This window comes from Dufourea novaeangliae, unplaced genomic scaffold (assembly GCF_001272555.1).
Source record: "Dufourea novaeangliae isolate 0120121106 unplaced genomic scaffold, ASM127255v1 scaffold96, whole genome shotgun sequence".
NCBI lineage: Eukaryota > Metazoa > Arthropoda > Insecta > Hymenoptera > Halictidae > Dufourea > Dufourea novaeangliae.
In genome coordinates this window covers 601,466-628,413 of record NW_015373974.1, presented here as the reverse complement: position 1 = coordinate 628,413, position 26,948 = coordinate 601,466, and the positions used below count along the sequence as shown (strand labels likewise).

Below are 26,948 nucleotides of genomic sequence, written 5' to 3'. Positions count from 1 at the left end.
AATTATATTTATAAGGAGGATAGAATTTTGTCGCCGATACCATGAAAGTATTGGTGTATATTTTATTGCATATTATGATGTAAAATTTAATATTATTATCTGGACTCTAAGGAAGAAAAACATGGCATGGATTATAAAGTACACTAATTGATTAAGCACTTGCGAATTACATTTACAGGTACATTCCTCTATATTACAGAAAATACTGATTATGGCCGAAGCACTTTTCGATTAGCATCCAAATACACTCGCGTCACGCGAATCACAGACAACGGCGCCAAAAGTTCCAGTTATCGATTCTCCGATTGAACACTCGCACCAGATTTTTGGTCAAAAATCTTACGCAACACAATTATATTCAATACTGAATAAACTAATAACGTTCAACATTTCCTACGATCTAGGAAAAAAAAATAAAAATATTAGCTCGTGACATAAAAGAGCAACATCTAAAAGACTTTGTATTCATTACTTTCATATGATTAAATTAATCAGTGTTCGAGTAACAGTTGTATAAATACACTGGTAGCATGTAAGGCACTTTCGAATTGCTTTGAATAAGAAACTTTTCTAAAGAGCTTTCCAAACATGGAAAATCCAAGATTCTCACCGATAAAAATGATTGATTATCAGCTTCGTAACGAATGAAACTATTTCAATTAACTCGAAGCATTAAAAGTTAATTGTGAGACAAAGAAGGAGAAGGACAAAGCAGGAGAATGCAGGATTATAAAATGTACACAATACTTGGTATTGCATAAAAGTTAGAATCCTTGTTTCTTTTAAAAAAAGTATTCTATGTATTTCCTCATGAAAAATATGTTTCGTTGCAATCATTTCCCAATCAATTGTAATTATAAAAATATCTAGGAACGTTGATCCTATTTCTACAAAAGAGTCGACTTAATTATTTATTCTCGCATCGAACGTCCAAAGTTCACAAAAATTCTTATAGATTTGTCGTAGAAAAATATGTGGAAAGCCCTATAGTAGAATACTCGAACACTGAGTTCTCTATCACGTCGATAGGAACATTTCTCATCGAAGGCCACAATTAATGCACAAAGATTCTATCGCTCTAGTCTAATCAAACTAACTGCTATCATAGCATGTAGTCTCATGGCATAAAAATTGTTCACAATGCTTTGCTTTACATCTATACAGCTTTCCTAATAAAATGTCAATGCACGTACACATTTGTCAAAATTTTATGTTTACAAACACATTTGTTTTCGAGTGACATCAACGAATGCACATTACGAAATATAAAAAGAATCCCATATAAACAATAGTACAGTACATCCGATGTCTGTATGTAAAAATTACGTAAAAATCGATAGCGTTTTTAAAAACTTATTTTTGTAAAATCGATCCATGCACGAGTATGTATAGTTTTCACTACTATCAGACTTTCAGAAGTATAGGTTAACACTTCATTATTGTACACAGTCCCCATACATCATGTTTTAAAACAAACTTGATCCTTCCTTTGATAATTTGGAAACTTTTAGATATCACATATGCACTTTACAGCGATTGCATACCAGGCTATGAAAGTGAATTAATTTTCAATGTTGAAATGTTATTTGTGTGGCGAACGAGCATGAAAATTTCAGTCTATCGAAATCACACCAGGTTCATCGCCATTCTTTTTTAGTAAAGATCCTGATTGACAGCCAGTTCTTTCACGTGAGTTGTTTGACTAGACTGCAGCTTAGACGCGTTTCTCCATGGGCTCCTTTTTTTTTATAATCATGCGATCCATAGGACACATGGTCCGGCATTCGATAATTTCACGTCTGAGAGTATTACCATTTCTGATAGCAACACAGTATCTAAGCATGCGCTACAATATTGTCAGTCCTGTGTAACCGAAAATTCATATAAAAAATATAGAAGCATCAAACAACACATGCGACATCGAACACTAGTGTTTCACTGACAATACTTTCAGAAGAAAAAAATAAAATTCTCTATTTACGCGTGTATACTTTCGCCATTAATCTACTGACTTAAACTTTATCCAAACACATCGCATTTATGAAAAAAACAATATCGACGCGTGTCAAGAATTACTTACTTCTATGTAATTATAATACCTAGAGATTGTAGTTGTAATTTTGATTTCTGCGTGTGTACTCCGTGTAAAAGTTTCACCTTCTACGGGTCGCTTACGATTCAGAGTTAGCTCAGTAGTTACATGCAAATACGTAGATCAGAGAAAACTATTAACACTTTTCCACCTGGAAGCCTATTAACAGGCTTTTCGATATCGATGCTTATTTATAAGAGGCCTACTAATATTCCTTTGAGTAAGAATTCCAAAACTACTTGTTCATATGATTATAATATCCTACAGAGTTTGAAAAAATAGATCAACAGGCTCTTGGCGATTAATTGTTGGTACTGAAGAGTCCATTAAATAACCACCGGCAAGCAAAGTGTTACTTTCAAATGAGAAAGGGGACAATTCTACTGTGATAATCGTTCAACGAGAAAACTCAAGTACGGCCTAATAACAACGCTGACTGGTTTAAATATTAGCATGCAGATACAACTGTCACTATGCATACGATGAAGCAGAATGTACATTTTGTTATGTATAGAGTGAAGCGTACGCTTTCAGTATTCTACAACGTATACATACGCACGTGTCTACGCGATTCGTAAATCTCACAGAGTATATTTCATACCGAATCGCCGTAATAACTTCGTCTCGTAGATTGCGTCCGCGGAATTAAAGCGTGGAAACTTTTCATTTTCAACGATACATAACCTATAACTCCTCGAAAAATGCAACTCTCGCCTTGGTGGATCCGGATTTCACTTTTTTCAATGTACTGTACTTGTTCTCACCGAGTCGCACTTGTTCCTCGTGCAACTGATCCAATTCGCACTGTTTCTCCCCGACCTTCATCACCTCGATCTCCGTGCGTAATTCTCTTAGCTGCTCCTGCAAATGTTTACTCTTCTCCCAATAGTCCACCCGTTCTTTCTCGATCTCCAACGACAGCTGGTCAACGTCCCCGTCCGCGATCAAGTCGTACGAGGTTAGGTCGGCTGGCAACGGTTCCGCGTCCAGCTGCAACGTTTGAAGGTCTGCCTGCAAATCCGACGGAAGTACTTGCGTTGATGGAAATAGATTTGGCACGGGCTGCAATACGCGAAGAAGCACGTGTGTGAATAGCTGACGTATAAATGGTAAAATTTAACCCTCGTACAGGGAATGCAGGGTCACTTTGACCGATCTGTAGCTATGGCTGTATTCTTTGAGGATATATGGAAATGTAACATATCAACTTTTATGCAAAATTTTCTTCTTGAAATCTGCGTATGTACAATGGAAATTATACTATGGGTTAAAATGACCTTGTATTCGTCTGCCAAGTTCGTCCCAGACCTTCGAGGGTTAATGGAGCTCACGGCCTGGCTACTTACAGCTATGGTAGCGGTGTAAGCGTTTCTGCTGAGGAATTCCAGCAATTTTTCTTTCGCTTCTTTCTCCGCAATACGCGCGCGTAACAATTCGTCCTTCAATTTCTCAGCCTCAGCAGCTCTTCTCTCCGACTCCTGCACCAGTCTCTCAGTGAGCAATTCGGCCTCTCTGGTCTTTCTCTCCAGGTGAACCTTCTCCTCCTCCGTCTTCATGTTGTTCAATCGTATACGTGTGATCTCCTGTTCGGCCTCTGAAGCTTTCTGACTCAACAACATCGCTTCCTCTTCAGCGACGCGACTTTTCTCAGCTAACAGGTCTGCGGTTTCCTCGGATCTCCTCTGCAATGGATTTTGTTTGAATGATCCGGGACAGTTTTTAAACAACAAAGTTAGGTTTCTTACAAGCGCTTCGTTCGCCAGACGAATCTCTTCTTGATATTGTAGAAGTCGTTGTTCCATAGCTGCCTTCTCCCTCTCCGCAGCTTCCCTTAGTTGTTTCTCTCGTGCCAGCTTATTCCTTTCGATTTGTCTCCTATTAAAAGGGAACTATTATAGAGAGGAAATTGTGAAATATTGTTTATTAAAAGATACGTTTGTCCCAAAGTCACCTTGTTATTTATATAAATAAACATACTAACCTGGATAAACATTTATTTATTTATTCTTAGATTTCGGATCCTACAAAATTTCAAATAAAAAAAAAGAAGAAACGAGGATGTCGTTGTTAGGTTTGAAATGCGTAAACAAAGAAACAATGTATTAGGATGAGTAACATGGTTTTCCCATTCGATTGCATGCATTCGATGTTTTGCAAAATTGAGCTCAGTTTGTCCCTGTATTAATTACTTAAAGCAATTAGCTTAACATATAACACTCGTATTAATCAGAATTTTAAGAGAATTTTCATTTACACAAATATCTAACAATATAATATAACCTTATGTTTAAAAAAGATATCGTTACGGTGTAAGGTATGCGCATTTAAAGACTCACCTCGATTTCTCTTCTTTGGCCTGTGCTTTCATCTGCTGCACCTCCATCGAGTCAGGCTTGCGTCTCCTCATAAACAGATCATGGTTGCCGATACACAGGTCCAGGATCTTAACAAATAACATGTGAGCAGCTTTGTCATTGCTATGTTCGTCGAACCCTAAAGCTATCAAACCCTTCACCCAGCTGCCAACATCTGACTGTTTTTTTACCAGTTTGTTCATGCGAACTTTCTGCGAGAAGAAAACGAAGTTCGGCGACGTCTTCTCCACCGGTTTAATCACGAACTTCTTGTCGTCGAAGCTAATGTGCCGTATCTCCGACCACGTGAACGTTGTTTTCGGGGCCAGCTTGTTCTCCTTTTCGTAGATATTCAAGCCCAGGGCCGTGACTCCGAGCCAAAGGTCAGTCTCTTTCTTGTTCTGAAATTTAACAGGCAAATGAAAGGCACGTTACAAAATTATGCAATGAAATTGATATCATCAACGTGCTTCAAAATATGAAGTGAACCAAGATTTAGACAGTTGATTGATTTTTACCATACTTACGCTAATAGGAAAGTAATTAACACCGTACATGTCCAAATCTTGAGCAATCTTAAGGTATTCCATTTCCGCTTCGTCTCTAGACATCCCACGGTGATCCGCATACCAGATCTTTATCCTGTCCTCCCACATTTCTGGTGTCATCTGATACTGATCTATAACTCTTTGTGGCAGTAGGTCCTCGCTGGCAAGCATTCCAGGACGGTAAGAAACTTCATCGTAGTCGCCGTACTGAAAGATATATAACACAAATTTATAACTTGGCAGCTTAACCATTCACAGTTTAAAAAGAGTGTTATTCAGGAGAAACAGTAATATACTGTGAGAAGCTAGGAAAAGCTTTAGCAAAGAATTTATATGGTAATAACATTCAAGTACCTTCGCCTGAACTGCGTAAGAAGCTAACAACACGGACGCTTCTGGTGGGCAATAAATATCCATCGACAGAATGGCTTGTTTTACTTGAAGAAAGAATAAATGTTGTGTCACTTCTTGAACCAATTCTTCGGCGACATCTTCTGGATAGAACTTTGCCAAGAACATGAAGGGTGTAGTAGGTTGCTGGGAGATGCATTGATCTTGGACTATAATAAATTTAGAACAAACATATAGCGAATTGTACATACAGACAATAGAATCGACGAATATGTTTGAAAGCTCACCCTTTTTGTCCAATTTTAACCAGGATATGAATCCTTTGGCATCTTCATACTGTAGTCCAAAATACCATGTCTCCCTTAATCCTATTGTACGGCAGACTAAATCAAAGAGATCCCTTCCCGTTGATCTCCACTACAGACAAAACGTATTTGTCAAAAATCTTTACATAATATTGGAATAATAGGAAAGTAGCTGCACAACTCGAGTAACTAACCTCTAAACTGAATTCCAGTTCAGCATCTAAGGTACAGACTTTAACGGGGAAAGATTTTCCGGACTTTTTCCTTCGAAACGGTGGCATTTTATTCCTCATTATGTTCACTCAACATCACGAAAGGCAGGGGCGGTAATCGAGATTCGCAGCGAAAAAAAAGAAAAAAAAATAGAAGAAAAAAATATTAAAGCTCTCCTAAGAGTGTCGCGAGACTCTGGTAAGCGTTGAACTGTTTATAGCGGGATTTTCGTAGCAAAACAGGTCGGATAATGGATAACCTTACCTACGCATTCGCAGCATATTGACCAAATACATTGAAACGCGTAATTAAAATCTCTTGGACTTGATTCCCGTAACAGATCATCACAATTCTGGCTGAGAGTTTCCTCATTGAATCATCGCGTCGTGTCGTTCCTTTTTCGTGACATTATTTCTAAAGCGAAAAAAGAAAGAAACACCCAGGAGAAAACACAGAACTGTCTCCGCCAACGGAAACTGTCTTCGGTTTCTTGTTTCGAAACAGTTTATTTCCACTGTAATATCAGCCGATTCGAGCAACTTCGCATTCAGCGATGGCTACGCTGACACTCTACTATACATCCTCTGCCATTCGTCAGACTCGACCGATCGGAAATCGTGATTTCAAATTATATATGTTGAGATTCGATTTCTTCTGAGTTCAAATGTCATAGAATTATGGGAGATCTGAATACGATGCAGAAGTTGAATAAAATATATTCAGTGATTCCTCGATGAATGCGACACGAGCAACGGCGTTGTTCTCATCACTGGGGGAGTGCCCCTGTGGATCCAATTAAAACAGAGTAAGCAGAAACTAAGTAGAGGCTCGGCTTCGAGCAAAAGACAAATTTATGAGGGGCTGAAACCTTTCCGCCTTGCCACAAATGCTTCGAAGTGGAACCGAGTACGTTGCACTCATCGAGACATTACTGTTGTTACAAAGATACTCTATTGTCTGTTCGATTTATCTATGTAGAGATGAAATCGAATCTAAAGAACAAGAAGCTACCGCCATCTAACGATTTTCGGAAAAAACTAATGAAATTCAAATGTACACGTGTTGCTCGATACGTCACGTGACTCGCCCGAAATATTTAATGGCTGCCAACTCATCGATATGTTGACGGTTTTCTAATAATGTTCGTTTAATCGTAACGTTTGTTGTTCAATATTATTCAACGAGATCGCAAGAAATTGTCCCAATATGCGAGGCGTTTTATTAATACTCGCGTCACTGTTCGCGTACGTACATTCTATTAGATTCTTTCTTGAACCGAACTCGATGAAATGTTTGAAAGAGGAAGCGCAAGCTCATGTTTTGGTCGCTGGAGAATACGAAGTCACTGAAACGCCGGCTGTTAAAACCGAATACGTTGTAAGTTTTTTTAAAAAAAGAAGCTGAAACTTAATTTGACGTTCTTGAAATTTTCGAGGTTATGTTCAATTAACCTTATCTCACTATGTCACACATTACGCGTTTGATCATTACGAAATAAAAAGTTGAAATGTTGGGTCGATGCGAGTCTTGAAATGATCTTGTTAAGATACACGAATTGTTATAGAAAAAAATTTACTTTCAAAAATTTTGTCAATATGTACTTTATCTGATTATTATTACTTTTTATTCTTATTCATTTTGTCACAAGAGAATTCAAGATACCTATATTATATCAAGACTTTTGCACTGACCCAATATTGTTAGTTTCATGTAATATCAGATTTTCCTGATTTTACGGCTTATGATTACTTTCTTGAGTAGATTCGAGATTCCAAGGGAGAAATACTTTCTAGAAATGATAACATACCACATGGGAAGATATTGAAATTCACGTTTGTTATGGAGACATACGACACATTCGAGATCTGCTTCATGGCCCATGCCATACAGCCGTCTTTCTCAGGCAGTATGTACAAGAACCCATAAATGTTTTTAACATTACGTTTTTGTAATTACAAGTGAAATTTTTCAGATATAAAACAGATCAAACAAGAAGTCCACTTGGTTACAAAGCGTGGTATTGAAGCAAAGAATTACGAAGGAGTAAGTTCTTTTATTGGATACCTAATTTTGATTGGTGGCAGATTATGTTTTTCATCAAATTTTCTATTACTCTGTCATTCTTATTCGGCAGTTCTAGTTTAGTGTTAATTCTTTACCTGCAGGGCAATATTCGACCATTAAGTATTTTGAAAAATTCCAAATAAAAGAATCTATTAATAGGCTTCCAGTAGGAAGAGTTTTAACACACTATATTAGTTTACAGCAGGACTTGGCAATCCATCGTACTTTCACATATAGTAATGTTTACTGTAGATTGCCAACCCCTGACCTGTTTGATCGACAATCTCATGATATTTCATCTCTTCTCTTTTTTTCTATATGTGGCTTATATGGGTGCACAGTTGGTAATGTAGAGAAATTGGTTTCAATAGCTATCACTAGTGTGGCTTTTAACAGCATGGGTTTCATTTTTTCTTGCAAGAAATAATGCATTTTGTAGATACTAAAAATTAATGTGTGCACTTTGTACAAAACGCGATGAGTTATTTCAGTGTTTATAGTAGTTTCACTTGCACTTCCATCACCTGCTGTAGATCGTTTCCTATTCGAAACATTATCACCATAATTATCGAGAAATTAAACTTCCTTTTGCAATTAAGTATTATTTCTAACAAAGTTTGAAGTTTTTTATTTTGAGTTCGAGTTTCCAACTGCTTTCTATAGCAACCCAGTTAAAATAACCATCTACCTTTTTCCTGATAGATAAGCGAAGCTGCGAAATTGAAACCTTCCGAAGTAGAATTGAAACGTTTGGAGGATTTATCCGAAGCAATTGTTCAAGACTTTGCTCGAATGAGAAAGAATGAGGAAGAGATGAGAGATACTAATGGTACAAATACAAATTTCTATTGCCATTCTACTCTTACTGAATCTGTAAATAATCAATTAATTTTTTTTTTCTAAAATTTCAGAGACCACAAACACTCGAGTTCTGCACTTCAGTATATTTTCCACATTATGGCTTTTGGCACTCTCTACCTGGCAAGTTTTGTACCTGAGGCGTTTCTTCAAAGCGAAAAAACTTATCGAATAAATAGAGAGAAAGTCAGCAAAGATTTTCCATTTTCTAACAAATTTTTACATCCTACATAATTTTATTTATTCATCTGTTCGATGAACAAGTGAAGGAAGATCACCAGATTTGATAAGGAAACTTCGTAGACTTGTACTTTGTATATTTGATTATTAGAGTGGGGATGTTATGCATTTATAACGTACACGATTCTGTCTGAAACTCCGTACAGTAAAAAATTCAATAAAGTTCAGTTAGATTTTTATTTTATCTTAGACCTGATAAGACCCTTAACGATATCGATAAATTTCAGTTGCCGTAAATCAATCTATAAACATGTGTATTTGCATAAACATCCACAGTCTAGTAATTACGTTGGAATAAAACGACAGATAAAGTCAGATTGAATAGGTACACTATATATTAAACTTTTCTTTTATACTCCTTCAGACATTTGCACATTTGGGTTGAAGGTTTATAAAAGAAATTTTCAGAAGCGTGATTCCCTTTTTAAAAATAAAATAAATATAAGTTACTGCGATTGATTTACATAAATGCTATTTAAATCTTATTTTTAGATAATAAAATATGTAATAAGGGATGAAGGTCATATGTTTAGTACTTCAATTTATTTTGATTAATTAAACGAAATTAAGCGTTTATACAACTTCTCTGTGTGTATTTATTTACAAATCCAAATAAGATCTACCATTTTTACTAAAATAAAAAAATTTGAATGTACTTCCGATCTTTATTGATTTCATAATAAAATATGGCGGTCGAAACATAACCAACATAATCCAAAAACAACTTAACAAGAGTGTATCATAAAGGTTCCACTGTAAACGTTCTGTAAATATTGTGTTGCATTTTTTCAAGACAAAAATGACAGAAACAACAGGCGCAGTGAATAACATAATTAAACATCGAGATCGAGACTGTCTTGGATGTAGAATCTTTAGTGGTTGTGGACTTATTGGTTCCGGTTTATATGTTTCGTACCACTCGAAGAAATTCCAAAAAATTGTCGGAAAATCTATGATGTACACTATTGGAAGCGGTAATTCATCTTTTTTTCATTCACTTAAAAAGAATATCGTAAAAAAAATTGCATTTTATGCAATCTAACCTGAACGGTTGATTAAGTAGCACTTAAACGTTAACCGTAACTATAATTGACATTGGCTGCGAATTTTTTATTTTACTTCAGTACAGTTCTTAATTAAAATTTTAATCATGTATTCCAGGGTTAATACTCCTTGGCACTGCTCGAATTTTGGATCTTCCACCATTTCATAAACAATTTAACCATGGATAATACAATGAAATGTCTGTTTACCAGATTTTTGTTATTTATATGAAATGTTGTTCTTATAAACTTTTTGTCTATATACCTTATAATTTGTGATTTTATTCAGATGTAGTCACTACGGATTACGTATTTTTTATAGTAATGTTTTTTATAGCAAGTAAAATAGAATTTTTATTTACACATGTAATCTTTAATATTTATTCTCCAACAAATTAGTGACCATTTGAACAGTAAAAGCAAAAAACGAAATTCCTCGTTCAAGATTTAAATCTCAAAAAAATAAGATAATTTAAGTAAATATATTAATTAATCTTTAAGATGTCTGTCATCTTAGAAGAGGGATATATTCACTCTCTGTTTTGAACTATTCGTCTAAACTTCTTAAATTGTACAAAAATAGAAAATAATCTAGACGCAACACCTTAAAATAGAGAAATATCTGTTTACAAATGGAATAAAAAGTATCAGAAATGATAAAACATGTATGACATCACAATGTGAATGATTGATGCATCGCACTCATAAATTATATTTTGATTCTAGTTTTATTTTACAACGCCTTGGCTTAAATACTCAGAATTTTGGTTTAGGGCGAGCTTACATGTGGACACAAACAAAACGCTTTAATCGCTTTTCCAGAAGATTCGATTGGGAAATACATTGAGGTATCTCTTGTTTATTGTTTCGCACAGTTTATTGTTTGTGTTTGCGTTTCAACGATCGTTTGTTTGCTCACCGGCGACTGACGGTTCAGGAGACTCCCGTAATCCCCCACCGACGCCGAACGCCAAACAAAAGCAGTCACAGCCTAATAAACAATTCCCGTTCGATGGACGGCCGTTTACGCGCGATAAGAAAACAATTAAAAATTCCGTCGGGATGCACCAGACACGAGGTTGCATACAACACACGTGACGATAAAATATCGATAAGGATCATTCGGATGCACGAGACCGATAAGTTGCGAAACTTCGACGCCAACTATAATGCTCGGAGATTTTCAGCGCGTCAAAATAAAGACATCACAATATAACATACAAAAGTCTTATACTGGCTTTTTAGCCTAAGAGGATATTCTCATTGAACTGAAAAACGCATGCTTTTTAAATATTTTTCCATGCACAATTACAAATGGAAAATAAAAAACGAAATTTTTTCCACTTGAAACTTAATGTTAATCCACAATGTATGATGGTTATTAAAAATACGCGACTTGATGAATTTTCGTAGCTAATTTTGTTGAAAATTCTCCACGAAAAAGAACACATTTTTCTTTCGATCGTTAATGAGATTATCTCCTTAACTCTTATCACAAACAATGCAGCACAGAGCGATTACTTAGTTGCTACATCTTAGATATATCATCCAGTCATGTTGAATAAAAAAGGATAACGAAACTTCCGGAACGTGATAACGGAATTTTATAACGACACAAAAACAACTTTGTGATCAAAAAAATGTGATTTGTATGGTAAATATTTAACTTACCGACTGATGTCCATTGTCTCTCAAATGTGTTGTTACTAGGACTGGCGACAACATAAAACGCTCGATTAATCTACAAAAACAATGGTGTCTTACATATGCTGGACACGATATCAATTAATTCATAGAAGATTGATTGGTGTTACAATTTTCGTAAGTCACCATGCTCCTAAGAACAATACGTATGTTATCAGCTATGGATGACTGAAGATGAAGTGAACAGAATTACACCGATGTAGACTAGCCCTGAGACTTTACATTAATCATACTGATGGTCCTGTAAAAAGGAACAACCGTTGGTGAATCAGAGTATAAAAATTGACAACCGAGGACTGAATGGCACTTACATATTTCATGTACGACAGGAAAATGTCATAGATCATTGTCATAAAATTTGTATATAAAACTCGGTACCGAAAGGGTACAAAAATGAAATTGACACACTGTGTTGGAGGCCAGAAACAGCAATCCACCTAAAAAAAGGAGCTATTTTATTTATTTATCCAAGCAGATGTCCGTGTACCTTTTTCAGACTAAATACTAAACTAACTCGTAAATCACGCTCATTTTTTCTTGAACTTCTTTTGAATAACAAATATATCACGTAGTAAACAAAGTACTCTGCCTAATATTTTCGAATTTCTTATAGCGAACATGTAAGAATTCCTAATTTTTTTAAATAGGGGCTGTGCTATTTTATAAAAGTCTCCTTATGGTATAGAATACATACTTTCCACGTGTCGTACAATTTTACTTTCAACTCCTCGTAGATCTCCTCGATCTTGTGATGCTCCAATACACCAAGACCAATGAAAAATATGCCCAAACAGGTAGGGCTAGCAATCGTCTGATCGAGACACGTCTTTTTAACGACTGATAATGCGGTTCTACCAGGTATAACTTTGTCCAACACCAAGTAGAACCAATGATGAAAGGGACCTTGAACCAGACCCACGGTCGTCATGTTTTTAGTCCTAATATAATCGTGCATATATATGTCTGAGCTAGAAGCGTTCAACTTTCGTTCTTGGTCCTCTAACGATGCAGCCAATACACGACTTCCCCCTGGTAGACCATTATTTTTCTTCCAGTGTTCACTGCGTTGTTGGATCATGTCTGCTGCTGCCATCATCAAGCCGCAACTGACCGTGTTTGTGACCAGCAGGTACTTGCCTAGCAATTAAATACCCACGAAGACATATAATAATTTTTTCGAGTGACTTACGACTGAACTGAAGCAGTCCAGTGACTATTTACCAAATAATTTCCTCCAAATGGTCATTTGTGCAACAGAATCTGCGTTGGTAATCCTTATGGTTTTTCTTCTTTAGAAATTTCAGCTCTTCTCTCTGTTCGCCTCAATGATAAGTTAGTTAAATTTCTTCTTCCTATTTCTCTTGTTACTGCTATATGATCATGCACCTATTCTTGATCTTCTGATGTTTGTGAAGGCGAAATCTTGGCTGAACACGGCAGCGGAACATACCGTTTTTACTAGGTAAAGGGCGAAGACTAAACCAAGTTTCACAAGCGGACGACTGTTATCATGTTGCACTACAGATCCGCGAGTTACTGCTAGAAATTCGGAAAGCCGTGGCAATTATAAGGTCGGTCGCAGTCAAAACTTCCACCGCGACTGCGCAGTCGACGCAGTCCCATTCTGCAATGCATTCTGCGTTATCTGTTTCACTGTACCTGGTAAAAATGCTAACAACGCGATCAATGAACTATCATCTTGCGACATACATGTTTATTTACCAGAGATAAATGTTTACCTACTAAAATACGATTGTTTTAAGATAATGTAAAATACTTCTTACAGTTTTCTTGTGTTTATTAGCAGTCAAAATCTTACAAATATACAACACATCGACAAAAGTCAGAATTATATAGTTGCAACAGCTTTTGGTTTCGGTAAACCTTCCCTGAATCCATTCCTGAAAATGTGAAGTGTTTTAAACATCGAGAAGGACTTGAGGAAAGTAGTCCTTAATTTTATTAACAAAGTTTCATTTTGGTGTTACTGTGTTTGAATGTAAACCTGTGGAAAGTTGTCTTAAACTTACTTGAATTTACGCCGAACAATTTTCAAGTAACGCATGCGACCAGTACCGGTGGTCTTCCTCCTCTTTGCTTTCACTGACCAGTTATCTGAAAACACATAATGCTATTGAAAAATTGTAGCTTCTAGCTGTAATACGAAGCTGGAGACTAAGTTTTCTTTAGGAATCGTAACTCTTCAGGCACTAGTGGCCATTTCATGTTAGAAGTGCTAGAAAAAATCTGTAACTTCCAGAATAGCAAATTTTATGAGATTAGTTATATTATTGAAGCCTCTGGAAACTTTTGATAAAATAAACGAACTACTGTTTGACTCCACTCTATAAATTGACCTATAAAAATCTATGTTTGTATGGACATTAGCAGCCAGTAAAACTCACAGGATCGCATTTTCTTCTGAGGATATCCACATTGAGCACATTGTGACTTCTGGATGTGATACGAGCTACGACCACATCGTCTGCACAACGTATGTGTCTTGTTCCGCCGCTTACCAAAACTTGACGTACCCTTCGTCTGTGAACATCAAAATTTCATAATACAGTTGCGACATCAAATTATTTCGATTTCGACGACATTAACTATTAAAACGTAACACTCGAAAATTGATCGAATTTGGATATTTTTATCCTGTTCTGTCACAGTTCTTGAAGCCGCATGCAAATCGTAAACATTCCCCGTATAACCTATGGCACTATATAACGCGTATTATCTATTTATTCCGAATGTTTCCACCAGAACTATTGCCATATATTGTTTTTGTAAAAGTTATCGTAACGTTTCTCGTACTTTTCACGCGATAAAGTTCTAAGATCACTGTGTAATAAACAGATATTAATTGCTGAAATTTTCACTCACCATCTTGCACGAAGGAACACTTCGAAAGAGACGATGAACTGCGTTCCGAAACCGTTCGTTCCTTCGTTCAGTCTGAAGTCTGAAGAAGGTCGAATCATATATATATCAGTGGTTCTCAGTTCAATATAATTTTAATCGTACGACTTTGTATCTACGTTAATAAATTCTAAATATCTATAAACAGAAAATTATTAATCTTCATTGTACTTTTGATATCGTATATACTCTAATTTGGAAGGTTAATAACCCTATCATTATAAAAACTGAATTAAGATAAAGCAATTATATTATTTTAAAGAGAAAACAATCATTTTTAAATACGGCGCTTTATTGTTTAAAGTTTAAATAACTAAATAATATGTTTTGTTCAATTATTCAATTTCTATGAGCTTGTCAGCGTCGGTGAGAACTTCACGAGAATGTTGACTTCCACTTGTTACAATATGTTGAGGACCAACTACGCAATCTTTCAATTCTGTACCCTCTTCGATGACACAGCCATTACACAATATACAATTATGTATCACACATCTGTAAATAACAAAGTACACGTATAAAATGTTAAATTATATTATTTACTTAATTATTCTTTAATGTACCTCTGCTTAATCGTTACATTGTCCATTATAACACTCTGAGATACTCTAGTCTTTGAGTCAACAACTGCATTTGGTCCAAAATGACTTTGTTTAAGGGATGTTTTTTCGTCTACGATAGTATTATCATCTACACGACAATCTTGCATTTGTGTACTACGTATTGTAGCTGTGGCTGAAATGCTCGGGATATTAGATTGCTCTATATCGTCATTACTCCACCACTCTGATATCTAAAACATTTATTCTGTTAATCTAACATTATTGATTAAAGTTAGCATTAATATACAGGGTGTTTCGTAACACATGGTACCCCCTTCAATAGGAGATGGAGGATGAGAAAACAAATTTCGTAACTTTTGTCCACTCCTTAAGTAGGTATTACATGTTATTAAACGTCTTGTATTTGTTTTGCTTTCACATTCATATTTTATGTGACTGTCTTTGTTTTCACCTTGGAATTAGCGAAATGGTACATTTGTATAGTGTTAGCTCTGAGTCCAAATTTATCATTAACAATATGAGCGTAACACTTCACTATGTCACCATGATATGCGTCCTCTAAATCAGTGCTATGGTCATTGTACGCCGACATTTTCCTGATTAATTCGTCTAGTGGTTTCTCAACAGCAAAACGGAAGATGTCTTCCTTTAAATTCACCCGTACTATCGACGTATTTTTATCATCCACGCATTGCTTGGGAGGCTTAGCCAATTGTTTACTGACAATATATGGAAGAAGTTCACCTTTCAGTGTACTAAAATTCCTATAAACGAGAACATAATTTGTCACGACGTGATATATTGAACGTCTGAAGTTTTTTAATTCGATATCACTTACTTATTGTGCACTAAGAAATCTAAGACCCACTTATTGAAAACATATAAATGGGCGTCCAATAACTTTGAGTGGATAGTGAAACTGGTGTGCTTTCGAAGGAGCGCTTGAGAAATGTTAATAGTTTCCTCGAAATCCGAGGCAGAAGCCAGGAAAACTAAACGTCCCGTTTCATTGTCGATACCAATTAAATCAGTCTCAGGTTTCTGCTTGTTTTCCGGCCCTGGAGTGACAAAATCGTCTGGTAGCTTAGGCGCTGGCAGCATCAGTGCAGTGATGCTGGCGTTGTGTTTCCTATACAAATTTAAAATTTCGCCTATATCAACGTTCGTTATCAAATCGCAGGAGATCACTAGAAAATCAGTGTGAATCTTCTCGTGAATAAGTCTAATTGAGTCTGCGGTTCCAAGGTCTTCCGCATCCTCAACTGGGACAACGTCTATCTTAATCTTAAGATTCAATTTGTTCAAGGCTAATGACACATTGGTTTCCATATTCTCTGATACAACAACAATGGCTTCTTTAAAACCAGCACGTTCCAACAACTGAAGAGGATACCAAAGCATTGGTACATTTCCAATTGGCAATAAGCATTTATATTGTCCATAAGTAAGTTCAGTCATTCGAGATCCTACTCCACCAGCAAGAACGACTGCTTGGAATTCTTTGTAGAGAAACATGTCTGAATTATCTGCGACAAGAAACAATTATAATTAAAATCCCTCTACGTATATCAAAGAGATAATTTTAAAAAGAATAAAACTCCATGTACTAAGATTACATTATTTTGAGTTTTGTCGTAAACAATGTTTTTTCTAAGTACTGCAAAGTACTATGTCTTGGATTAAATACACATTTTTTGTAGTACTACAATGGTCTTTTGAGGTTTAACCAAAAAATGACATTAGATATTTATATACTCAATTCACTATTTTATACCTAGTGCCTACAAGAATATGAATAAAAATGTAACAATAAAAGATAAAGAAAGTATTACCGATGTAGCTTAAATGAAATAATTTCTGACACTAAATAATATTCATGTATCAACAATCCTACGACACTGTTTCTGACAGATGTGTTGATTTTGTATATCTGAATTTAAGGTTATGTATATCACATAGTTAGGTTATACCAGATTGTAAACTAAATAAATTCTCGATCGCACGTACATATTTCTAAAGATTGTACAGTTGATCACATACCTATGAAATAATATAAGGATTGGTATACTAATTTGAAATCAATTTACGTCAAAGGATCACAAGTTGATGTTAAGTATGTACGGTTGTGTGTCAAGTACCGTAACCTAAAAATGATACCGTAACCTAAAATAGAAAAACGTGTACGAAGAAACCGATGAAATTAACAAACATGTGCGAATCCGAAGATGATATAATTACGATAGGGAAATATGTTATAGTAAAGAAATTAAATTTTAAGAAGATTTATAAGGTAACTGGCAATGGTCAGTTAATGTTAGGAAAAGACCTTGTGAATATGGGTGAAATTATTGGGAAACGATTCTGGACCACTTTCGAAATGATACCCTCGAAAAGTGGGAAAAGGTCCTTCTCTCTAAAAGAAGCACCAGAAACTGAATCTTGGAATGATTTGTTAAGTACTCTACCCAGTGGTAACGATAATCGTTCCATTGTTGATGACGGGAGTTCACAAAAACTATCCAAAGAAGAAATCCTTCAACTTCAGGAAGCTGGTAAAAGTGGCAAGGAGATAGTGGGTAGTTTGATTGAGAACAATAAATCCTTTTTAGATAGAACAGAGTATTCGCAGGAAAAATATCTGAAGAAGAAAGAACGAAAGTATCTTCGGTATTTAACTATATTAAAGCCAAATATAAGTTCCTTGCATGACGTGTACTTTAAGTTAGATCATGGCAAAATTGGAAACTTACGAATGGATGCATTGGCACAGTTACTGTCGTATAGCGATGTTCAATCAGATGGATTGTTTATGTTATATGACAGTGGATCACAAGGCTTGCCGGCAACTGCCCTGTTAAATAGGATCGGTGCAAGTACAGAAGGACATTTGATCAACATGCACCCGGGAAATGTGCCTCAGATTTTGCTTGTTCATGCCATGAATTTTCCCGAAGAACAATTAAACAGGTTAATAAATGTCAATATTTACAGCTTTTTGAGGGTACATTACCAGGGTGAAGATGCTGTTTTCACTAATATTTTGGCATCAAAAAAAGCAAGGAATAATTTGAACAGTAAGATTGAACAAAATAAAGTAACCACCCCTGAGAGAAGTCATACAAATGATGAAGTGTCCCCAAAGGTCGAGTTACATGATCAGATTCCTCAGAATGAAGAGACTAATAACAAACATTCAGAATGTATTAATCATACGAATGAAATTACTGAAAGTCATAAAGTTTCCAGAGAGCATAGTGCGCAGAACTGTTCAACAGGGACCAAACGAAAATTAGATGAATCTAACGAATGTGAATCTACAGAGGCTGTACCTTCAAAAAAGCCAAGATGGTTATTAAAAACACAACAGGCTGTGGATCTAGTAAATAACTCAAAAGCTCGAGGACTGGCTATTGTAGCCAAAGAACACCCTTTGAATATTGTCACCGCTCTCCTGCCGTTTTTGGGTGCATCCAGGCCTTTTGTAATCTATCATAATTATCGGGAACCGCTACAAGAGACATACGTGGCATTAAAACAACAACAGAACGTTGTTAATTTAAGACTGTTTTCAAACTTTTTACGCTCTTACCAAGTGTTACCAGACAGAACACATCCTGACGTCTTGACTAGTGATACAGGCGGTTATTTATTAACAGGATATTTAGTTGAATAATAGACGTTATTGCAGCTCAATGACACCGATGTAAACACTAAGAAAAATTCTGTACAGTAAGAAAGTAAAGCAGTCTCTTTTATACAAGTGTTTTCCATTTAAAAGTAATCTAAGAAAAGAAGCAGAAAATAAAAGATTATTATTTAATATACACATTGTTCGTTATTCACCCTTGATTCATTAATAATATTTATAAATAAATTCGAATAATATTCATAAATGCATATGCTGTCTAGTAAAAATAAAATGCAACGTGATATTCATTAAAGAAATAATAAAACGAAAATACTAAATTATTAGAAAGAAACTGTATTAAGTATCTCACAGAAAATTAAACGAAATTCCATTTTAAACATTGAATTTCAATTTTCGGGTGGGGATAGGAAAGATAGCAGTGTGCTATCTTTAGTTAGTAGAGGGGATGATTTATAGATGGTATTTAATTCGATCAGCTGATCCTCATTCACGGTTCGAATTCCATAACACAAACGATAATACGTTTTTTAAGGAGTAATGTTAAATTAACAAATTAAATCTATTCAAAAGGAAATCCTTTGAAACGATGACAACGCTTCGACTTGCGAATGCACGAAGGTAGTATTAACAGGGTTATGCGTACTTATTGTCAGAAATCCTTCAAATGGATTCTATGACACTTTTACCACTGAGATCATCATCGAAGAATTTTCGTTCAATGATCAGGAAAAAGTTGTACTTAAAACCGAACATTCCGACATTGTTAATAATATTGATTGTTATCGTCCTGTGCATTCATTTTCTGCCTTCCACAAAGTGTTCGCCCAATGAGCAGGAAACGAAAACAAAGTCAAAGTACAGGCTTGTGATACTCGTACTCTCCAGTCCTGATAACTTGGAGCAGAGAGCAACTATCAGGAAAACGTGGCTGGCACAGAAATATGCCACGGTCAGACACCTGTTTGTAATAGGGACATTAGACATATTGCCAGAGCAAAGAGAAACTCTGCAGTCAGAGAAATACAAATTTAACGACTTGCTTTTGCTACCAAGATTGACAGATTCGTATGGAACATTGACAAAAAAAGTTTTATATGCCCTGAAGGAAGTCTACGAATATTATGATTTTGATTTTTTGATGAAATCCGACGACGATACGTTTATCTTGGTGCACAAGATTCTGAAAGAACTGGAGAAGTGGGAGAGCAAGGGAACAAGAAAGGAATTATATTGGGGCTTTTTCAATGGAAAGGCGCAAGTTAAGAGAAGCGGACCTTGGAAAGAGACTGACTGGATATTATGCGATTATTATCTTCCTTATGCACTTGGAGGTGGATACGTTCTGTCTTATAATTTAGTTAAGTTTATTGCATTGAACATGGACATACTCAAGTAAGTCGAATATATTAACTTCTGTACATTTATTTCAAGCATTTGATGTATTTGTCAGTTGAAGATATTTTTATTTTTCAATTTTATGAATAAAACGAAACCTAGGCTTCAGTCTAGAATTACCGAAGTATTTTCTGTATGTTCTACGAATTAAGGCTGAAGTATATTTATCCATTTTGTAAATATTCAGGTTGCATAAAGCGGAGGATGTATCTGTTGGCCTCTGGCTAGCTCCTCTGGCGAACATTGAAAGAAAGCACGATGTGCGTTTTGATACAGAGTATAGGTCACGTGGATGTTCTAATCAGTATATAGTTACACACAAACAAACAGTAGCAAACATGAAAAATATATATGAATATTACCAGGCGTCTGGAGCGTTGTGCGCGAAAGAAATAAGGAATCGAATGAGCTATCATTACAATTGGACTGTTCCACCTAGTCAGTGCTGCAACGTACAGTCTGGCATTCCATAACGAACAAATGATTCGTTCTGGTGCAGTCAATATTCTAGTCATTGTTTTTATCCAATTGCACTTATTCAATATATAATCGGAACATTTCGTTTGGTAAGTATTCCTATGAAAAAAAAGCGATAAACATTTATCACTAAAAATAGAGCTTACTAGGTTTTTTAAGTTATATATTTTAGAAAGAAAATATTGTTAACTCGAACAATATTCGTCCTTATTAAACATTTGCATTTCCTATTAGTGCTTTCTTACCATAATATTATATGCTGCTTGTAAATATAGTTTGTATATACATTTGTATAAATCTGGCGATTAAATACCTGCATTTCTGTAAATCAAATATATTTTTCATAATTATACATAGAAGATTCATTTAGATTGTATGTTTTATTTCAACAAAAAAACTTATTCTCTATACAGTGTCATTTACATTTATAAAATATAAAAACAGTAATAATTTCAATACTACAATTACGTGTCAATACTTAGATTTAATGACAGAACGTTCACAAGCGAATCACAGATGTTCGAAAAACGGCCAAGGGAAAAAAATCATATAAAAATGTAAAGCACTCGTTTGAATTTCCGTTGTTTATAATAAATTACTACTTTGTACATCTAAAAAATGGAAACGTAGAAAGAGGACGATAATCATGGCCGATTCTCAAATCATTTTTCCGTGATCAGCCTAATATTTCGCTGTACTTCCATTAATATCCAACATTGTCGATGACGTGGCAATACTATTCAACACACAGTGTTGACGATAGAACACGTTTAGTGTCTGTATGTATTCCTATGAGAGAACATTCCTCGCGACAACGTTGGATACAATATATATTCCACCAACAGCACTTTTTTCCTATCTCCATTTTGTTTGTTTTTTTTTTTACAAATTTTCTACCTTTTTACACAATGTGTTTTCATTTCATGTGAAACCATGAAAAATATTTGTATACACTAATTTTAGAAATAATGTACGAGTCTTTTCTTTAAGATAGAACCAGTGCGTGCGTGCGCACTCCTTCGGAACTTATTTCTTTTTTCTGTCTTGTGTACATTTAGGACAATACCATTTCCCTTTAGGTTTCGTGGTCAACCCGACGCAAGCGAAATGGAACCATTCTATGGGACACTGCATTAAAAAAAACGACAATAATATTACGTATATATAAAAAAATGAGAAACAGATCATCGAGAAGTATTATATCATAGTATGGGCACTTACGTCTGGATTATCACAACCAATCATTTCTCCATAAGAAACCTGATGACACAAACAATACGTCGGTTCGTTGGGATCCACGGGCATGTCTAAAACATCTGCGGGATGTCCCAGTGCACCGGAGTCGACTTGTGCCCCACTTCCCACAGCACCGGCAGATGATGCAGAGGCAACTGATCCACCTAGAATAAGCGTAGAACCAAAGTAACGTTAACAACTATATTATCGATAAACCAATTTCAATATAAAGGACAATCAAGCAAACCTTTCTTCTGCTTCTTTCTAGCTGTCTTTGATTCATCTTCACTACTGGCACCTGCAGCGCCCTTCTTTCGTTTCTCCTTCTCCTTCAGCTTCTTCCTACCCTTTTTACTAGCATTGCTTTCCTCCTGTGCTCTACTACTAATCAATGCCTTGTCCTGTATTTCAGCTTCGAACCTTGCCAAGTCCGAGTCTAACCTTCTAATATGCTTGTCTACTAATTCGTATGTTTGTATTGCTAACTGAACTTTGTCGTCTCCATATTCTTTCGCCTTATTGAATAAATTTTGTATGTGGGTCAACTGTTCCTTTCTTTTCTCCGGGGATTCCTTCTTTAGATTTTTTAAATAATCGTCCGCCAGTTTATCTATATCTTTCATTAACCCTTGTGCCCTGGCATCTAGATCTCGCATTAACGTGAAGTTCCTTTGTAACTCGATGGGTAAATGTTCCAGACCTGAAACATTACAGAAACTATGTTATAAATTAAGCATTGAAGAATGTACTAGAATTCGTCTAAAAGCAGGAAGATCGCTTGATTACTAAGATTGAAAACAGCCGACTGAGTTTCAATTTGTGTTAGTGAGTATTATCTAGTTCTTAAGTTTCTGATCCATTTTATGCAAAACCCTGTTCAATACAGACTTACAAAGGAACTCTGGTAACCCAAAAATAAACATTTTCCTTTAACTTTGCAGTTTCAAGGGGACCTCAATAGAAGTATCTCTCAATTTTTTTATTCTTTAGAGTGAAAACACCCTTAAATGTTAATGTGTGATTTCCTATTTCATTGTGTATTGAAAACTATAGTAAATATAAAAAGAAATAGTTACAACGAATATTTAATGGTTTTATAGAGCATAGAAAAAGATGCAGTACAAACCTGCAAAGTTTTAACAAAATCGGAATTTTCGGATCTTCAAAATTCCCCTGGTTAAACAAGAGGTAGTGTCACTGTTTACTATAATCTATGTTCTCTCTTAATTCTATGATTAATGTAGCATCTCTAAATTTCTAAACAGATCTTGTTAATGGAATGAAATTAACTGAAATACATAGCATTGACGGCAAATATTTGTTTGGTCTTATATTTGACATGATACATAAAAAATGCTGTTGTATTCGAGGGGAAAAAAAATTTGTATACTTACTGTCTAAGTAGTGTTCCAGATACAGTGCCGTCGTCATGGTTTCCTTCACTTAATCGTGGAACGAAGGGCAATTACACGCTTCATGTAAATATCGCGAGATAATTCCAAGTTTCACGAAACTTATTTTAGCCGATATCGGTGAAAAAAACTGATGAAACCACTTCGAAACGAACGATCGATGGTCGTAGATGGTAGAAAGCGATAGACATTACGCTCATGGCTGCCAACTATACTCTATAAATCGTCGTTTTTCTGGCGCGAAACCCACATCTCCTCCCATTAAATTGTTTTTAACGAACAATCACATAACATGAGACAATAGATAAATAAAAGTGTATTTTTTATCTGTGTATGATGTTTATGTGTTGTGTGTTACAAAACACATTTTTCGATAACTATGTATTTTACTCTTAACCTAACAAAATTCCCAGTAAGCAAAACAATTATTTAATTTTAACTTTTGCAAATTAATCTATAAAATTATGGATTTGCAGAAATATATAAATATCTGGAATTTCGTATGCGTTTTTATACAAGCTATCTGAAAACACTGTAGTTACTATATAATGAAATAGAGTTCATTTAAAGTAATTTTTTTCATTTATTTAACGCATATTTATACTAAATTATCCGTGATCTCTTTAATTTATACTATCGTTCGTTTATTCACACGTAGTTAAAAGCACCTATATCATTTTTCTGAGCAAACTGCAAGCGTGTTTCATCTACGAATCACAGAAATAAAATGGAGAATCCCGTTCGAATGTACAATCGAGTTAAACGAATAATGCATGACGTCACGATCAAGTAACCAATACGGATCCAATGTGTAATCAGCGAGAGAAAAAGAAATTGTTAATCTTGCAGGTTCCGTGAATCTTTCCGAGCGGAAATAGCGATGCATTATTTGTTTTGGGAGTGCGTCACGAGATCGAGAGATCATTCTGGTTGTTAGCTGTCAAACAAAATCTTGTCAAGCTACGAATGCTAATTATCTAATTGGCCGATCGATTCGCCGTACCGTCTAACAAAATTAAAATTAATAATTCTGTCGGTAAAGGATGGAAAAGCAGACACTAACGCCTGCAGGTGACAAACCACCGTCTTACACCGCTGCCACTGCTCCCACAAGTAAGTAGAAAAGTTCAAAGTCTGTACTTCAAGCACCTGTCACTTGAAAATAAATTAAAACAATGATTTAACAATATGACAGTCTTTGTTGCGTTTCTCATTTGTTTTTGGTAACATTATTTTGTCCGATCGTTTAGGAAAACACTTTTCCTTTGAGAACTACTGTCTTATAAACATTGTCCAAACAAACAGTACGTTTTATTTTCTTGAAGATATTCTTAACAGTTTTAAAAATTATAAAATTTTACTAGCGTGTTTTGTACTAATTTCTATATGTGTAACTGTTTACTTTGTTCGCAGTGACGACTATTTGCTAAACCATTGTTTATATACTTTATTAAAGGTCAATGGCCATCTCTGACAAGTTTGAATATACAGAGTTCTTCTGCGATGTTTATTTTCTTCTAACGTCTGCTTTGTATTTCAAATATCATAAAGCAAACAGTTAATAAGAATTATATTTTATTAGTAAACCCTTCGTGGCAACCACCTCCTGGGTACAATTCCACACAGTGTGGATCATCCGCTTCATGGCCTCCACCTCCAGGGTACTATCCAAATACAGGTGCAAGTAATAGTTGCAACAACATACCATCTTATGGTTCTACACAGTCGACTACAATACTTGTACCTGATATCATTTTAGTTGGCACTTGTCCAGCTTGTAGAGTGAGTACAATTAATAATTCATTAAAATATGAATTTTCATTTATGCCTTTTATGTTTATATTATGCTATTAACCCTTTGCACTCAGAATTTCTAATTTTCCATACATTTTGTTGCTTCAGAGGCGACAGTCGAGTGCAAAGGGTTAATGGTATTTTATTGAATGGCTGTATTATGATTAGACAAATTCACAGAAATTGGAATCGAAGATAAATTTATTTGCAATTCAGTTTGTTTAAGCGTACAAATGTTTGGAATGCTCTGTATAAATTACTTACTAAACTGTGGGAAGATCTTAATGCAATATTCAGTAGCAATACTATTTTCCAATAAAGCTGATAGAACTAAAACAGCAGAAAACTAATTCTGTGTCATTCTTGTTTTTCGAAATATAATATAGATACGAATTTGCTTAAGTTTTCACAGTCCAGTAAGTAATTACGAATTAAGCTAGAATATTTAAAATTACATTTTAAAATATAGGTGGGCATATTGGAAGACGATTATACGTGCCTTGGACTACTATGTGCGATTTTGTTCTTTCCACTCGGGCTAATTTGCTGCATGATGTTAAAATCACGACGTTGCTCGAACTGCGGTGCCTACTTCGGTTGATACAATGTGATTAGAGTAATATAATAGTTATAAAGCTGAGAATAAATACATTATTAAGCTGATATCCACACAGATAGTGAAATATAAGAACAGATATGTTAAAGGAACTTCTAACGTGCAACCATGATAATCCAAGATATAGTCTCAGAAACGTTTTTTTCAACTATTTTTTCTAAGCCTTCTACGAGAAGTTTTGATTAACATTGTTGCACATTATCAACGAATATTTTATTAATAATAAATATATTGTATTAATATTCTGATAGATTTAGTGTTCTGTTTTAGTGCATTTCTTAAGGATTTGAAGCTATAAAATTCTTTCGAGTAATGCACTTATTCAATGCACAGAAAATGCAAAAAAAAAGGATACAGAGATCGCTGGAACAAAGTTCACTGAAACTTTAGGAAGAACTCTCTTATTAAAGCATTAAAAATCTATTGAAGTGATTCAATGAAGTTTGCGACTGATATCATTACTGGTCTTCTCGGTAACAATACTTTCTGTCGTGTAACTGATTGTTTAACATTTTGAAGTTTGTTCGAAACGTTTGAATCTCAAGGGAAGCGTTCACCTGTCGTTTTCCTTGTGCCAAAATCTAATAAGCGGAAGGCCTGATATTTTTGTGATTACGTCACAGTGCGAATGTAAATGTTAGCAACTAGAATTTGTTGAATGCTCGTATCGTAATGTATATTATAATAGATGATACAGTATTTAAAGACGAGGAGATCACTTTACCGCTGTTATATTTGTAAAACTTATTAGATTATGTATACAAAACATTCGCTAACATTTAATCAAATGTGTGAACTATACGGTGAACTTCGAAATAATTTCGTCCGGTGAAAATAGTTCTATGCTGTTTAAGCTTTTAACAGTAAAACCTCTGAAAACTAGTTTCTTTTACCGCTACCCAGATTCAAACGAGAGCAATAAAAGTATTGAGAAATATTTTAAAGCATATTTTAATACGCAGGGCGAATTCGAGAATTGTAAAATACTAAGTACCTGATAAAGTAACATATTTTTTTAACTGAATATGTTAACGATTTGTCCGTAGAGGTATAATATCTAGAAGCATATTTCTGTAAGGAATGGTATTTGATATTAAAATTTGTTAAATTGTCAT

The 26,948-nt window shown here is 35.1% G+C and overlaps 9 protein-coding genes across 14 annotated transcripts; 4 read left to right on the top strand and 5 right to left on the bottom strand.

The window, feature by feature from the left end:
- Positions 1–2,515: 2,515 nt before the first annotated feature.
- On the bottom strand, positions 2,516–7,372 carry LOC107186973 (merlin). 4 transcript variants are annotated; one of them, XM_015574948.1, is made up of 10 exons: positions 7,315–7,372; positions 6,128–6,277; positions 5,845–5,951; positions 5,633–5,762; positions 5,349–5,554; positions 4,974–5,201; positions 4,429–4,847; positions 3,838–3,967; positions 3,439–3,774; positions 2,516–3,154 (listed from the first exon to the last, which is right to left on the bottom strand). In XM_015574948.1, the coding sequence occupies exons 3-10, from the start codon at positions 5,941–5,943 to the stop codon at positions 2,777–2,779; spliced, it is 1,926 nt and encodes a 641-aa protein (XP_015430434.1). In that variant the 5' UTR covers positions 5,944–5,951; positions 6,128–6,277; positions 7,315–7,372; the 3' UTR covers positions 2,516–2,776. The 4 variants fall into 4 exon arrangements, with proteins under 4 accessions (XP_015430434.1, XP_015430435.1, XP_015430433.1 ...); XM_015574949.1 differs by lacking the exon at positions 7,315–7,372 and having other exon boundaries at positions 4,429–4,535; positions 4,638–4,847; positions 6,128–6,312; XM_015574947.1 differs by lacking the exon at positions 7,315–7,372 and having other exon boundaries at positions 6,128–6,312.
- LOC107186974 (transmembrane emp24 domain-containing protein bai) lies at positions 6,964–9,385 on the top strand. 2 transcript variants are annotated; one of them, XM_015574952.1, is made up of 6 exons: positions 6,964–7,240; positions 7,625–7,769; positions 7,836–7,906; positions 8,269–8,271; positions 8,630–8,756; positions 8,839–9,385. In XM_015574952.1, the coding sequence occupies exons 1-6, from the start codon at positions 7,070–7,072 to the stop codon at positions 8,958–8,960; spliced, it is 639 nt and encodes a 212-aa protein (XP_015430438.1). In that variant the 5' UTR covers positions 6,964–7,069; the 3' UTR covers positions 8,961–9,385. The 2 variants fall into 2 exon arrangements, with proteins under 2 accessions (XP_015430438.1, XP_015430439.1); XM_015574953.1 differs by lacking the exon at positions 8,269–8,271.
- A 2,610-nt stretch (positions 9,386–11,995) lies between these two features.
- On the bottom strand, positions 11,996–13,323 carry LOC107186945 (mpv17-like protein 2). Its single transcript, XM_015574918.1, has 5 exons — positions 13,145–13,323; positions 12,994–13,032; positions 12,467–12,909; positions 12,084–12,209; positions 11,996–12,013 (listed from the first exon to the last, which is right to left on the bottom strand). The coding sequence occupies exons 1-5, from the start codon at positions 13,218–13,220 to the stop codon at positions 11,996–11,998; spliced, it is 702 nt and encodes a 233-aa protein (XP_015430404.1). The 5' UTR covers positions 13,221–13,323.
- A 229-nt stretch (positions 13,324–13,552) lies between these two features.
- Positions 13,553–14,725, bottom strand: LOC107187030 (60S ribosomal protein L37). The gene is made up of 4 exons (XM_015575028.1): positions 14,656–14,725; positions 14,178–14,313; positions 13,803–13,887; positions 13,553–13,673 (listed from the first exon to the last, which is right to left on the bottom strand). Exons 1-4 carry the CDS (start codon positions 14,656–14,658, stop codon positions 13,622–13,624), a joined length of 276 nt encoding a protein of 91 aa, XP_015430514.1. The 5' UTR covers positions 14,659–14,725; the 3' UTR covers positions 13,553–13,621.
- A 255-nt stretch (positions 14,726–14,980) lies between these two features.
- LOC107187032 (translation initiation factor eIF-2B subunit gamma) lies at positions 14,981–16,769 on the bottom strand. Its single transcript, XM_015575029.1, has 4 exons — positions 16,093–16,769; positions 15,706–16,018; positions 15,255–15,484; positions 14,981–15,186 (listed from the first exon to the last, which is right to left on the bottom strand). The coding sequence occupies exons 1-4, from the start codon at positions 16,767–16,769 to the stop codon at positions 15,027–15,029; spliced, it is 1,380 nt and encodes a 459-aa protein (XP_015430515.1). The 3' UTR covers positions 14,981–15,026.
- Positions 16,770–17,463: 694 nt separating this feature from the next.
- On the top strand, positions 17,464–19,078 carry LOC107187039 (tRNA (adenine(58)-N(1))-methyltransferase non-catalytic subunit TRM6). Its single transcript, XM_015575035.1, has one exon. The coding sequence runs from the start codon at positions 17,464–17,466 to the stop codon at positions 18,925–18,927; it is 1,464 nt and encodes a 487-aa protein (XP_015430521.1). The 3' UTR covers positions 18,928–19,078.
- A 399-nt stretch (positions 19,079–19,477) lies between these two features.
- LOC107186982 (beta-1,3-galactosyltransferase 6) lies at positions 19,478–21,960 on the top strand. The gene is made up of 3 exons (XM_015574964.1): positions 19,478–20,295; positions 20,486–20,864; positions 21,855–21,960. The coding sequence occupies exons 1-2, from the start codon at positions 19,568–19,570 to the stop codon at positions 20,769–20,771; spliced, it is 1,014 nt and encodes a 337-aa protein (XP_015430450.1). The 5' UTR covers positions 19,478–19,567; the 3' UTR covers positions 20,772–20,864; positions 21,855–21,960.
- On the bottom strand, positions 21,798–23,616 carry LOC107186983 (inhibitor of growth protein 5). 2 transcript variants are annotated; one of them, XM_015574965.1, is made up of 4 exons: positions 23,406–23,616; positions 22,259–22,711; positions 21,997–22,175; positions 21,798–21,903 (listed from the first exon to the last, which is right to left on the bottom strand). In XM_015574965.1, the coding sequence occupies exons 1-4, from the start codon at positions 23,440–23,442 to the stop codon at positions 21,802–21,804; spliced, it is 771 nt and encodes a 256-aa protein (XP_015430451.1). In that variant the 5' UTR covers positions 23,443–23,616; the 3' UTR covers positions 21,798–21,801. The 2 variants fall into 2 exon arrangements, with proteins under 2 accessions (XP_015430451.1, XP_015430452.1); XM_015574966.1 differs by lacking the exon at positions 23,406–23,616 and adding an exon at positions 23,138–23,276.
- Positions 23,617–24,313: 697 nt separating this feature from the next.
- LOC107186985 (brain protein I3) lies at positions 24,314–25,932 on the top strand. Its single transcript, XM_015574967.1, has 3 exons — positions 24,314–24,536; positions 25,006–25,205; positions 25,687–25,932. The coding sequence occupies exons 1-3, from the start codon at positions 24,467–24,469 to the stop codon at positions 25,816–25,818; spliced, it is 402 nt and encodes a 133-aa protein (XP_015430453.1). The 5' UTR covers positions 24,314–24,466; the 3' UTR covers positions 25,819–25,932.
- Positions 25,933–26,948: the final 1,016 nt, after the last annotated feature.

Excerpts from the sequence above, each read along its gene's own strand:
- LOC107186982 (XM_015574964.1), top strand. The coding sequence starts at position 19,568 with ATGGATTCTATGACACTTTTACCACTGAGATCATCATCGAAGAATTTT. Across the intron at positions 20,296-20,485 it reads TTGAACATGGACATACTCAA|GTTGCATAAAGCGGAGGATG; the intron begins GTAAGTCGAATA and ends GTAAATATTCAG.
- LOC107186983 (XM_015574965.1), bottom strand. The coding sequence starts at position 23,442 with ATGACGACGGCACTGTATCTGGAACACTACTTAGACA. Across the intron at positions 22,712-23,405 it reads TCTGGAACACTACTTAGACA|GTCTGGAACATTTACCCATC; the intron begins GTAAGTATACAA and ends GTAATGTTTCAG. Across the intron at positions 22,176-22,258 it reads TAGAAAGAAGCAGAAGAAAG|GTGGATCAGTTGCCTCTGCA; the intron begins GTTTGCTTGATT and ends CGCTTATTCTAG.
- LOC107187039 (XM_015575035.1), top strand. The coding sequence starts at position 17,464 with ATGTGCGAATCCGAAGATGATATAATTACGATAGGGAAATATGTTATA.
- LOC107186985 (XM_015574967.1), top strand. The coding sequence starts at position 24,467 with ATGGAAAAGCAGACACTAACGCCTGCAGGTGACAAACCACCGTCTTAC. Across the intron at positions 24,537-25,005 it reads CGCTGCCACTGCTCCCACAA|TAAACCCTTCGTGGCAACCA; the intron begins GTAAGTAGAAAA and ends ATATTTTATTAG. Across the intron at positions 25,206-25,686 it reads GCACTTGTCCAGCTTGTAGA|GTGGGCATATTGGAAGACGA; the intron begins GTGAGTACAATT and ends TTTAAAATATAG.
- LOC107186973 (XM_015574948.1), bottom strand. The coding sequence starts at position 5,943 with ATGAGGAATAAAATGCCACCGTTTCGAAGGAAAAAGTCCGGAAAATCT. Across the intron at positions 5,763-5,844 it reads AACTGGAATTCAGTTTAGAG|TGGAGATCAACGGGAAGGGA; the intron begins GTTAGTTACTCG and ends TTTTGTCTGTAG. Across the intron at positions 5,555-5,632 it reads GTTAAAATTGGACAAAAAGG|TCCAAGATCAATGCATCTCC; the intron begins GTGAGCTTTCAA and ends AATTTATTATAG.
- LOC107186974 (XM_015574952.1), top strand. The coding sequence starts at position 7,070 with ATGCGAGGCGTTTTATTAATACTCGCGTCACTGTTCGCGTACGTACAT. Across the intron at positions 7,241-7,624 it reads CTGTTAAAACCGAATACGTT|ATTCGAGATTCCAAGGGAGA; the intron begins GTAAGTTTTTTT and ends TTTCTTGAGTAG. Across the intron at positions 7,770-7,835 it reads ACAGCCGTCTTTCTCAGGCA|ATATAAAACAGATCAAACAA; the intron begins GTATGTACAAGA and ends GAAATTTTTCAG.
- LOC107187032 (XM_015575029.1), bottom strand. The coding sequence starts at position 16,769 with ATGTTTCTCTACAAAGAATTCCAAGCAGTCGTTCTTGCTGGTGGAGTA. Across the intron at positions 15,485-15,705 it reads ACCATTTCGCTAATTCCAAG|ATATCAGAGTGGTGGAGTAA; the intron begins GTGAAAACAAAG and ends TAAATGTTTTAG. Across the intron at positions 15,187-15,254 it reads AATGTAACGATTAAGCAGAG|ATGTGTGATACATAATTGTA; the intron begins GTACATTAAAGA and ends TGTTATTTACAG.
- LOC107186945 (XM_015574918.1), bottom strand. The coding sequence starts at position 13,220 with ATGTTCCGCTGCCGTGTTCAGCCAAGATTTCGCCTTCACAAACATCAG. Across the intron at positions 13,033-13,144 it reads GAATAGGTGCATGATCATAT|ATTCTGTTGCACAAATGACC; the intron begins AGCAGTAACAAG and ends TTACCAACGCAG. Across the intron at positions 12,910-12,993 it reads CATTTGGAGGAAATTATTTG|GCAAGTACCTGCTGGTCACA; the intron begins GTAAATAGTCAC and ends TTTAATTGCTAG.
- LOC107187030 (XM_015575028.1), bottom strand. Across the intron at positions 13,888-14,177 it reads TCAGAAGAAAATGCGATCCT|ATAACTGGTCAGTGAAAGCA; the intron begins GTGAGTTTTACT and ends ATGTGTTTTCAG. Across the intron at positions 13,674-13,802 it reads ATTGTTCGGCGTAAATTCAA|GAATGGATTCAGGGAAGGTT; the intron begins GTAAGTTTAAGA and ends TCACATTTTCAG.